General features: G+C 36.1%; 2 protein-coding genes across 2 annotated transcripts in view; both read left to right on the top strand.

Annotated features, from left to right (window-relative positions):
- The window catches only part of ADGRV1 (adhesion G protein-coupled receptor V1), a 671,454-nt gene that overhangs the window by 282,824 nt on the left and 375,714 nt on the right, over positions 1-12,916 (top strand). The gene's annotated exons all lie outside the window — the stretch shown is intronic.
- LOC127559628 (translocon-associated protein subunit delta-like) lies at positions 9,760-10,981 on the top strand. The gene has a single exon (XM_051993553.1). It carries the CDS (start codon positions 9,775-9,777, stop codon positions 10,345-10,347), a length of 573 nt encoding a protein of 190 aa, XP_051849513.1. The 5' UTR covers positions 9,760-9,774; the 3' UTR covers positions 10,348-10,981.

A 12,916-nucleotide genomic window follows, 5' to 3' on the forward strand; every position in this document is an offset into this window, starting at 1 on the left:
TCTGTAAACCATTTGAGGAAGAAGAAAAGAAACATCTAGAACAAGAATTAATCCTAATCAGGTGCACAGGCAATTCTTAAAAATTCTACTTAAATACCTACTATGCCTTAAATCCAATTCTGCTTTGATTCTTATTAAATGGCCAACAATACATAAGTCCATGCAGGAAACCCAATTTGGTAGTCATTATTTGGGTCCTGATGGCTCTGAGTGAATGTAAATAACAATTATTTCTTTTTTTGGTCAAGAATCCTGAGAGTCTTCCCTTCTTAGATTGTTTTTTTTTTTTTTTTTTTTTTTTTTTTTTTTTTAGGTAAAAGAGGCCATACTCTGCCTTATTTTTTACCTAGCCTAATCACTGAATGGGCATTGCCTCAGTCAGACCAAGACCTAGGAAAGACCTTAGCTTAAAAAGACCAAGGTCTCTAACTACATCCAGGGTCTTCTCCAGGCATCCTAACTTATATCTTGCCACTGGATCTAAATGGCTCTAGAGGAGAAAGTGAGACAGATGACTTTGCATAGCCCTCACATTTAAATCCAATTCACTTGTAAGCCATGGCATCGGCTTCCTGATATCATGGTTCACTTTGAGAACTAAGGGTAAATAACAACTGTAGGACTGTCAGTACTGCTGGGAAAAGCACTGGCTTTAGAGTCAGAACCCTTAGTTCAAACTTCTGACAATAGCTGTTGTTACCTCTGTGACTTTAGGCAAATGATTTAATTTTTCTGAACCTCTTTCTTCACCTATAAAAATCTATAAATGAGGATAATAATACCTGTATGACTTATCTTAAAGGTATTGCAAGAAAAGTGTTTTATAAACTTTGAAGTAAAGTGCCTCAAAATGATGAGATTTTTTAACAGAAGGCATTGGCTTTTCAATTAAAGGTTCAGATCCTATTTCTGCCATTTATATCTGTGTGACTGGACGAAACACTCAAAACTCCCTGAGCCTTAGTTTCCTCATTTGTAATATGAAACATATGGATTATGATTTCTGAGGTCCCCATCAACAATAAGTCCATAAATCTAAGAATTACTAATCCTAATTAGTAAGACCTAACCTTTCAGTTTTTAGATGCTCCAGAACAGAGATCATGTTTTATTTGGACTGAGTTGGAAAGAAGTGATTTGTCCAAGATCCCATTTCTGTCTCTGATTCTTCATTCTAACTCCTTCTGCTTCTCTTTTTGAAGCTTTTTCATGATTGTCCCTTAGAAAATGGGATTTTACAAATAGTATTATATTTCAATCCAAAGAAATTTCATTCCAAGTATTTAACTGCTTTCTCAATTAATGGTATATTTCATATCATAATTATCTGCTAACTTTGCCTAGATTATGAGACTCCAAAGAAAAAAGTGGATTCTTTTTTCCTCCCTGGACACTTAACAGATAATGGAAAGGACAAAAATAACATAGCAAAGAAAATAAAGCAAGTCATTGCCTCATTACAGACCTGTAAGTTGGGTGAAGTTTTTCACTCATATTGGCAGTGCTAAATTTGGATGCCATCTAATAAGAACATATACTTCATGTTCTGCCAGAATAGAAAGGGGGTGTGGGGAGGAACAATGTTTCAAAGCACCAAGCCTGTTTTGGGTGGAAGGGAGATTGTTATTGCCAAAATGAAACATTTACATGTCAGATATAAACAACTGTATGCATGTCATGGCCAATCCATCTGTAGAATATAGCTACATGCCAATTTTCTTTCCTTGAGTTTGGCCCAAGATCTATAAAAAAAATTTAGTACCCTTTTCTCCCTCAAATATTCAAGTTTTTAGTGTTTTACTATTTTCCCCCTTTATTCTATCTGTGGTTCTTAATCTTCAAAGATGACCCTTTGTAGGTAGACACAGCAAGTTTACCTTCTGGCCAAAGTTTATCAAATTCCTTTTTCTCAAATAACCAAGCAAAAAAACAGTTTTCAAACAAAGAGAGAATCATATTGGAAACTATTGTGTTTTGATTTTCCTGTATTAGGGTTACAATTGTCAAGAAATAGAAAGTTCATACCCAAAGAACACTAGTTCAGTATCTAAAAATACTCAATCATCATTTCCTCTATTAAGAGTATCATGAAGATAACTTATTCATTAAGTAATATTTTAAAAGAAATCAAGGCAAAACCAAAGATAATATGAATGGGCAGATATAGAAAAGTTATCTAAATCAGAGTTTTAAATATACAGCCAGTATATAGTGTGGGCCAGCAACAATCTGAGTGTATCCTGAACCAAACTAAAATATGGTTGGGAAATATCTATATAACTAGCATTTCATTTTAAAATGCAATCAATATGCAACCTACAAGTAGCTTTTTATATGGATTAGTAGGTTCTGGTTCTGTTTGAGTATGATCCCACTGACCTAAATGATGATGATGATGATGATGATGATGAAGGTGAATAAAAGCTGACTTGTATAACAATTTTAGGTTTATGGCCCTATTCTGTTTGATTTTCACAACAACCATATAAGGTAGATAGTCATTATTCCCAATTTACAGATGAGGAAATTAAGGTTCAGAAAAATGAACTCACTTGCCCAAGATTCCATAGCTATTAAGTGTCTAAATCAGGATTTAAACCTATATCCTTTGTCTCTAAATTTTGGCCTTTTTATATGCTGCCTTCTTTAAAATTAGAATGATGCAACCAGTCAACTATGTTGCCAGACATTGTGCTAAGCACTGAGGATAAAAGCAAAAGAATTCTTGACCTCCAGGGACTTACATTCTGAGAGTAGAGACTGTGTGTGTGTGTGTGTGTGTGTGTGTGTATTCACATATATACATTTTGAATGCATCTATACTAACAAGTGGTTTGGAAAAGGCTTCATGGAGAAAGTGGGACTTGGATTGAGTCTTAAAAGAAACTAGAGATTCTGAGAGGCTCAGATGAAAAGGAAGAACATTTCAGACACGGGGAACAGTGTAGTGTGCTTCTAGAGCCCCAAAATTGGGGTGCCAAAATATACTATGCTTTCTAGAGCCCCCATGTTGGGGTGCCAAAATTTACCTAATGGACTAGCTCTCTGGAGGATCTTGGAACCAGCCCGAGTCCTTCGTCTTAGTGGGAAAATAATGAAGGCAGGAGAGCCACCAGGAGGATGGTTAAAGATGGAATCCGTTTATTTCAAGTCCTCTCAGCCCTTAAATACCTTAGAATGATTATATCATTACAGTACACTGAGCATGTGCCAACTAGAGAACAATTACATCATCACATCACACTGAGCAAGTGCTAACTAAAGTAGCATTACATCACCACAGCACACTGTGCAAGTGCTAACTATAAGCACCCTGTTATTGATATACTTTACTATAAGTATCCCTTGCTTTAAGTAGAACCCAAGTGGTCACACCCTCCTTGACTTCTCAGGAAGGTGAAAGCCCTTAGGGGAAATGGGGAGCTGAAGCAGACATTGTCAGCAGGTTCCCTCTGGGCTGAAGAGTCTTATACCTCACCCAGAATTCTCCCACTATCTGTGGCCCGCTACAGAACAGTAGTATAAAATCATGAAGAAGGGAATGGTGGGTCCCTGAGAAGGCCAGAAGAGCTATATTGCAGTGTTTCTAGAGGGAGTTGTATTTAAGAAACTGGAAAGATAAAAGATGCCAGGTTATAAATAGATTTAAATGTCAGTTAGAAATCATATTTGATCCTAAAAGAATTGGAGAAGTACTGGAATATATTGACGGAGGTAAGACTGACCCACAGTCAGTGCTTTGGGAAAGTAACTGTCTTGACTCTGTGGAGGATGCATTGACTTGGGGAGAGACTTGAAGTTGGGAGTTCAAATAGAAGGCTATTGCAGTGGATTCAATGGGGAATGATGAAGGCCTGATGAGAGATAATGGGATGTCTGTAAAATGCAGAAACAACAAAATTTGTCAATTTATTGGATAATATGGGGTGTGAGGGAGGGTGAGGAATTGAGAATAACATCAATGTTGAGAACTTGTGTGACTTAGAGGCATGGGGATAGTTATAGGAAAATTCAGAAGAAGGAAGAATATGGGGACAAAGATAATGAGCTCTTGTTTGAACATGTTGAGTTGGAGATATCTATGGTAGATCTAATCAGGAATGTCCAATATATATTGGACTACAAATGATATAGTTTTTAAATACAGAACTAGAGTTTACAGAAGAAAATAGGGCTGCATCTGTAGATCTGGAAGTCATCTGCAGAGAGATAATAATTGAAATCATGAGAGCTAATAAGGAGGTCACCAGGTGTGAGAGTGTAGAAAGAAAAGAAAAACATCCATAGGCAATTGGTGTTCTGTGGGTGATGAATCAGCAAGTATGCCTGAAAAAGAATGATAAGACAAGTAGGAGATAGGAGAAAGAACTATCTCATAAAAATTCAGAGAGAAGACATTGGAGAAAAAAGGGTGGTCAGTAGTGCCAAATGCTATAGAGAGATAGAGAAGGCTGAGGACTGAGAAAAGATCATTGGATTTGGTAATTAATATATTTATATTTATTATATAATTATTATATAATAAATATAAATAATAATATAATTAATACAAATAATTTCTTATTTGTAAACTTGGAGATGATAATTTGAGTAGTAAGGTTGGAAATCATATTGTAGAGTGTGTAAAAGAGAGTGAAACAGGTAGACTAAGTTCATGATAGTTTTTCAAAGAGTGGGCTGAGAAAGGAAGGAGAAATATAAGACAATAGTTAGCAGGGATATTGGAATCTAATAAGCTTGTTTGTTTTAGGATGAAGACAACATGTTTGTTGAAGTTAGGGAAGGAGCTCACTAACAGAATAAATTATATATGTGACATATACAAATCTCTCCCTCTCTTTATATTATATATATATAAAATACATATATATAATATGTATGTCTGTATGTATCTCTCTCTGTGTCTCTCTATATTATCTATCTATCTATCTATTTCTATTTCTCTCTCTCTCTCTCCTCCTCCCCCCCCCACACAGAGGTATTGCTCCAAGAATAAATCTATTACTTTATTATTTGAAACTAGATATGCATATTCCCAGGAAAATAATATAAACTGTGATTAGCTTTCCAGGTCATCTCAAAATTGCCTATTTTGTCTACATTATAACCAAAAAATAACAATAATAGCTCACATTTACATTGTGTTTCACAGTTTACAAAATACATTTACAGCAATCCTCTGAGGTAACCAGTTCAAGTACTATTGTCCCCATTTCACAAGCTACACAACTGAGGTTCAAGGAGGTGATTTGTTCACAGCCACAAAGATTTTGGATTAGATTTCAATGCTCCGCTCCATCAAGAGTATTATAGAATAAAATCATCATGGAAACTGCATGGCAAGTTCCAACTGGAGATGCCAGAAATACATCACATACATTTCCAATCCCAATGACACATCCCCATTATTCAATGTTTTCTATGGGAATTTTTCCCTATTGTTTTACCATCTGCTTCCTGCATGAACTTCCAACTGGGTAGGAGGGTTATTCTAGTTTTGCAAGTTCCATGTTAGAGGAGTATGGTTAAGGCTTGGAGGAGGATAAGGATGACAATTGAACATGATGCAGAGAGCTTAATGGAGGCTTTGGAAGGTGAGTGAAGAACTAATTGAGAACTGTGTGTGCATCTGTGTGGAAGGATCCTCTGGCACATAATGGGGCTCACATGGAGGTAAACGAGTGACTTTCTAGTGCTAGTGAATTCCATTGGGATAGAGGAGTATTGTAGCAGTCAGGTCAAAGATTTTGGGTATCAGTTTGCTTAAGTAATGATGTCTCTTATAGCAGTGAGATGATAGAGTGGTAGTGACCTATCATATGTACACACACACACACACACACACACACACACACACACACAAGAAGTCATGTTTATTACTAATAGAATGTTTGTCTTTCTGTTCATTTTTGACTTGATTTTCAGAAAAATTCCAGTTTGTGGAGAAATTTTTAGAGAATTTGATAAGTAGAAATGCTTAGATGTGCTAAGTTAAATGGTTAGTTAGATCCATGGTTAGATATGCTAAACCACTTTCATTTTTGTGTATAGCAGTGAAGGTAACAGGCCCACCTGACTATAGTGAGCTCAAACCAAGACTGAGATTGAATACCATGTTCCATTCTGGTATATCTCAATATTTTGAGTGATCTAGAGTTCATATAATGTTATGATGAAGTCACTTCAAGTATGTCATTCTGCAGGATGCCTAATTCTACATTTAATAAGCACTAATTACATCAATTACTAATTGATCCCCAAAGCACAATCATATCCAAGTCACTGCTTCAAAATCATGTTGAAACTTATTCCTGAGACCTGAAGGCTTAAACATATTCCTGAAATCTGAGTCTAGACTGGTTAGACTGTGCTTTGAAAGAGCAGAATAGAAATATCCTCGATAAGGACTTTTTTTTTTTTCATTCCCAGTGTTTATAAAGCTCCAGGGTTCTGAGAAATTGGGTTGAACAAACTAGAACTAGAGAATTATATAAACTAGAGAAAATGTAAGCCCTTTCTGAGTTGATTCATATAGTTTTCATCATCAGAAATTGATTTAGGAAGAATTCTGGGAAGATGATGGAGTAGGTCAAAAAATTCCAAGTTCTCCAGATTTCTCCCACAAACAAAATTGTGTTTCAGGGTGAACATAGCTAAAAAGATTTGGGGCAGAACAGAGGTCCTCCTGGGACAACCCAAGAAGACCTGAAGACCTCAGGACAGGGTTTAACACATCTAGGCTAGCTCAGCAAATGGGGAAAAACTAGGGCAAGGTGGGCTCTGAACCACAAGAATTTAAGGAATTTACACCTTTCAGGCAGTGTAAGGAGTGAGGAGTCTAAATCTGGGAAGACTGAGGGAAGTTCTGCTGATTAGGAACACTAGACTCAGCTATGTTACTAAGACATGGTGCTGGGTGAGAAGGAACCAGCACACCCATGAGTGTAGAAGCAGTGGGGCAGAGAAGCTCCTGGCTGCAGACACTTGCAGGAGTAGGAACTTTTGAATTTGGGGTTTCAAGTCAGAGGAGAGTGCTAAAGTTAAGCTAGAGGCTTCAACTCTCCCCCACCCCCACCCCAGGATTAGAGCTGTTTATACCAATACTTCTCATTAAAAAAAAAAAAAAAAAAAACAGACACAGGAGAAAAAAGTGGGGGAAAGGTGTCCATGAACAATATTATGTATTGACACTTTCACAAATTTTTAGATGGGTTGATATATGACATTACTCCTGAAAATAAGAACCACTGTTTAGTAAATCAGATACTAGTGATTTTGAGTTCAAATTTACAGATCTATGATTAGGAAATAGATCTGGGAATTAAAATGTATTCATGCTTTGAGATTTCAGCTTGGTTGTTTTTGTTGTGTTTTGTTTTTAAACTCAAGTCACACTAACAACTTTGAATATAGTATTCAATCATTTTACATGTTGTTTTATTTTTCTTCTAGCTATAGCTCCAGCTGTAGTGGCTCATTTTAATTTCTAAGGTCTGGAGTATTGTCAGTTTGCCCAGTTGGGATATGATTTATGTTTGTAGTTTATAGAATTTACTGTGTGGTATTAACTTTTTTTTATTATGAATACTGTCACAGGCTGGGTAATTCCTGATCTCAGTATTCTTTATATAATATGAGGAAAACATAATGTCCTATTTATACAGTTTAACCAGATCATAGGAGTAAATTACATGCTTTGCTTGGAGACCTGAAAATGTTTTACATTTCTCCCTAAAATGCTTAATTTCTTCTCAGAAAACTACTCTTTTATCTCATTTTATGTTAACTGACTTGATAAGAATACAACACTGGGCATAGGGTACCTAGTCATAGAAAAGCTGGTTTCCATTATCTTCTTTTATTCTATTGCTATCTTCATAAACCTGGTCCTATTTCCAAGAATTATGTGTTAATTTAGATGCAGGGCTGGGAAAACTTTTTTTATTTTTCTGTCAAGGATCATTTGGATATTTATAACATAATTTGTGGGTCATATGAAATTATCAACTTAAAAACTCAAGGAGTGGGAGGTTATTGTACCTATCTTTCAGCTCATCACTGTCTGCACTTACCTTGACAGGGCCAGATCAAATGATTTTGCAGGCTGTAGGCTGGACATTTCCCACTCCTGGCAGAGGATGAGTCCAGTTTTCTCATAGATACAACCTACCTATTCCCAATTTATGATCCTTTTATGTACCATTTAGCCATTTCACATAATTATTAAATTATTATTTTACAGTCAACAAAAAACAAAGGGTGCTCTTTAAAAAAAAAATCTTATAGATTCAGAAGGTAAATTTATATTCAAGTTTGAAGAAATTCTACATAGAAAATAATATAGGATCTGTGATTTTCTTGAATAGGAAACCTCCTTGGAAAGCTTCTCAACCAACCTAAATCATAGCATATCTATGACTTAATAACTAAGTCTGCAGGAGTTGCCTGAGAGCCTATAGGGAATGAAGCTAAATTTTCAGTGTATTACATCTTGGCACAAATCAGGGCTTCATTTATTATTTTGTTGATTGTCTAGATTTATGTGATGAACATAATAACAATAAAAATATAATATTATAAAAGAATATAAATACATAATAAATATAAATAACAAAATTTAAAATGTGTTGCATTTTCTCTCAATACCTTACCTCAGTCAAACCCAGCTAGTTATTAAACATTTGTAGAGATTGTGGAGGGTCACAAGTCTCCTAAATACCATAGCCAGGACATGATTTAAATCCTTTCTAAATCCAAGTCTAACCTTCTATTCACTACGCAGACATTTTTCCCATGAAATAAATATGTATAAGTAGAAGAGTTAAATTATATCATGCTATAACTACAAGACTATCATGTACTATTGTACTATCATGTATAAGTCAGTCATTCAAGAAGCCTTTAAGTGCCTACTATGTGCCAGCCATTGTATTAAGTACCAATGAAGCAAAGAAAGGCAAAAACAAAGTCTTGGCCCTCAAGGAACTCACATTCTTTTTTAAAAATAATAATAGCATTTTATTTTTCAAAATACATGCAAAGATAGTTTTCAACATTTACCGTTGCAAAACCTTGTTTTCCATATTTTTCTCCCTCAAAGCTCTCTCCTCCCTTAGATAACAAATAATCCAATATAGGTTAAACATGTATAATTTTTCTAAATATATTTCCACATTTATCATGCTGCATAAGAAAAATCAGGTCAAAAGGGAAAAAGTGTAAAAGAAAAACAAACAAACAAACAACAACAAAAAAAAAAGGTGAAAATACTATATTGTGATCCACATTCAGTTCCCATAGTCTTCTCTCTGGATGTAAATGGCTCTTTTCATCTTTCCATCACAAGTCTATTGGAATTAGCCTGAATGACCTCATTGTTGAAAAGAGCCAAGTCCATCACACTTGATCATCACATAATCTTGTTGTTGCTGTGTAGAATGTTCTCTTGCTTCTACTCACTTAGCATCAGTTCATGTAAGTTTTTCTAAGACTTTCTGAAATCAGCTTGCTATTAGAACAATTATATTAGAATAATATTTCATAACATTCATATGCCATAACTTATTCAAACATTCCTCAACTGATGGGCATCCATTTAATTTCCAGTTCTTTTCCACTGTAAAAAGGGGCTCCTATAAACAGTTTTGCACACGTGGGTCCCTTTTCCTATTTTATGATCTTTTTGGGGATATAGACCCATTAGAGACACTGCTGGATCAAAGAGTATACATAGTTTTATAGCCCTTTATGCATAGTTCCAAATTGCTCTCCAGAATGATTAGATCAATTCATAACTCCAAACAAGAGCATGTTAGTTTTCCCACATCCCGGGTCTCTGTTCGCCAGGCCTTGGTCCTGCTGCTATTCTTCATCGGGCTTCCCGGCTGCTCAGCAGAACCATGCACTGACCCTATGATCACTCCTTCCTACTACACCACCTCTGATGCAGTCATTTCCACCGAGACTGTTTTCATTGTTGAGATCTCTCTGATGTGCAAGAATGGAGCACAGAATGTAGCCCTCTATGCTGATGTTAACGGAAAGCAGTTTCCAGTGACCCGGGGCCAGGATATTGGCCGTTATCAGGTGTCCTGGAGCTTGGAACATAGGAGCTCTCATTCTGGAACATATGAAGTCAAGTTCTTTGATGAAGAATCCTACAGTCTTTTGAGAAAGGCCCAGAGAAGCAATGAGGATATTTCGGCCATTAGACCTTTGTTCACAGTTAGTGTGGATCACCGGGGTGCTTGGAACAGGCCTTGGGTCTCTACCGAGGTGCTGGCTGCAATGATTGGCATGGTGGTCTATTACATGGCCTTTAGTGCCGAGAGCAACATTCAAGCCTGAGCCATATGAATTGAGTTTCCCTGAATACAAGTTTTTCTTCATGAAAAAATAAAAGGGCTAAACCTCACCAGTCCCTTCGACAGAACTTCAAGATGTGGACTCAAGGCTGTGATCATTGTGCTTGCCCTCTGGATACTCTCCACCTTCCCAGTGGTCATTTTATCCTGTGACGCTGCCTAGAACTGAGCAAAGTGCTTCAGATTTCATCTTGACAAAAGACAGGGGAGACTGATACACCCAGATCTGGATTCATGCAAAGGCCTTCAAACCAGGCTTTCCCTGTCCTGGACTGTAGAATTAAGCTGATGCCATTTACACTCTTCTCCAAGTCATTGTATTAATGACTTGGATGTGGAGATGAGTGAAGGTTTATGGATACTTCATCGGAAACCTGTTAGTTCATAACATTGAACTAACTACTCATAAATCTGTGCATTCAACCTGTTCCAAATCCCTGCTACAAGAATACTGTGAGCCTAATCACATATTGCTAAAGTCTTAAGTAAATTAGCACTCCTTGATGAAGACCCTCAATTAAATTCTTGTCACAAATTGGCATAGTTAGGTAAAACATTGTCATTGTTTGTCCATGACCCCAAATTAAAACTTATTTTATATCTTGAAAAAAAAAAAAGTTTTCCCACATCCCCTCCTATGTTTATCACTATCTTTTCCTATCATCTTAGCCAATCTGAGAGGTGTGAAGTGATATCTCAGTTATCTTAATTTGCATTTTTCTGATCAGTAGTGATTTAGAGCATCTTTTCATATATTTAGAAATGGTTTTAATTTCTTCATCTGAAAATTGTCTGTTCAGATCCTTTGACCACTTATCAATTGGGCAATGACTTATATTCTTATAAATCTGAGTCAATTCTCTATATATTTTACAAAGGAGGCTTTTATCATAAATACTAAATGTAAACATTCTTTCTAACTTTCTGCTTCTCTCCTAATCTTAGCTGTATTGGTTTTGTTTGTATAAAAACCTTTAAATTTAATATATTTTAAATAATCCATTTTGCATTTCATAATCATCTCTAGTTCTCCTTTGGCCATAAATTCCTTCCTTTTCCACAGATTTGAGAAGTAGACTATCCCTTGTTCTCCTAAGTTGCTTATAGTATCATTTTTTATGTCTAAATCATAAACCCATTTCAACTTTATCTTGGTATGTGATTTTAGGTGTTGATCATTGCCTAGTTTCTGCCATACTATTTTCCAATTTTCCCAGAAATTTTTGTCAAATTTGTCATCGTTGATGGAGGAAACTATGCAGATAACTATGCACATTAGACAGCTAGGTGCCACAGTGGTTAGAGTGCCAGGCCTGAAGTCAAGATGACTCGTCTTCATGAGTTCAAATGCAGGCACAGACACTTACTGTGTGATCCTGAGAAAATCACTTAACTATTTGCCTCAGATTCCTGATCTGTAAAATGAGCTGAAGAAGGAAATGGCCAATCACTCCCGTATCTTTGCCAAGAAAACCCCAAATGGTCACAAAGAGACAAGACTGGAAAACGACTGAACAATTACAACCATAATGTATTCAAAATGCATGCAAGATAATAGGAGGTCTGAGAGGGAAGGTACTGGGGGAGGGGGGGAGAAGAATGGGAAGAGGAGGAGGTCAGTTGAATCTAAAAGTAAGATAATATAGACAAGAGAACATACATTTCAGGCATGAAGGATAGACAGGAACAGCAGGAGATGATGTGCCATAGTGGCACAAGAACAAGAATCCAGTTGTTGCTGGATTGTTGTGAAAAGGAGTAAAATGTAAAAATACAAGAAAGGTACCAGTTTGTGAAGGACTTTAGAAATCAAGCAGAATATGCTTGATCTTGAAAGTAATAGGAAGACACTAGAATTTATTGGGGAGGATGGAGGAGAAAACACATTGGCCCGGCAGCTCAGGAAGCTCATTTTCTTAGTTATGTGGGGAATAGAGTGAATTGAGTAGAGATGGGACAGAAGGACTTGAAATCCATCGGAGTAAGGAAATGGCAATGAATTATTTATTATGATCTGAGTATAATTAAGTGTTCAGCAGCAGCTATAGGAACTCAGTACTATATTTCTTAGTTTTCTTACTGCTTCTACTGATAAGAGGATTTTAGTTCTGCAAGTTTCATTATTATGCTTCTATTAGGATGGAGTAAATAGCCTCTGACCAACCTTCTAGCTTTTACATTTTACAGCTTTGTCATGCATAATCCTTTCCCTCAGATCTCTGGAAACAAGAATCTAGACTGAGAAGCAAAATTATCCTATGTAGAAGCCTGAAATTTCTTGCTTCACAGGATTTTTTTATTTATTAGGAAAGGACTGCAAATCTTAAAGTAATATATAAACTTAGATAGGTTACTATTTTTTGGGAAGTACAGTTTGGTTTGATTTTTTCCTTCTTTTTTAATGGGACTACTCCTTCCACGTAGTAAACACTGAAACACTAGGTGTTTCAAAGGTAGAGAAAAATATTCCCATAATATATCCATAGATACCCATAATAAATCCATACACACACACACATACACACACACACACAGATCCATCTTAAATGTGT

The sequence above is a fragment of the Antechinus flavipes genome, chromosome 1 (assembly GCF_016432865.1).
Source record: "Antechinus flavipes isolate AdamAnt ecotype Samford, QLD, Australia chromosome 1, AdamAnt_v2, whole genome shotgun sequence".
NCBI lineage: Eukaryota > Metazoa > Chordata > Mammalia > Dasyuromorphia > Dasyuridae > Antechinus > Antechinus flavipes.

Bases quoted from the DNA above. Each gene is read 5' to 3' on its own strand.
- LOC127559628 (XM_051993553.1), top strand. From the start codon at position 9,775: ATGATTAGATCAATTCATAACTCCAAACAAGAGCATGTTAGTTTTCCC.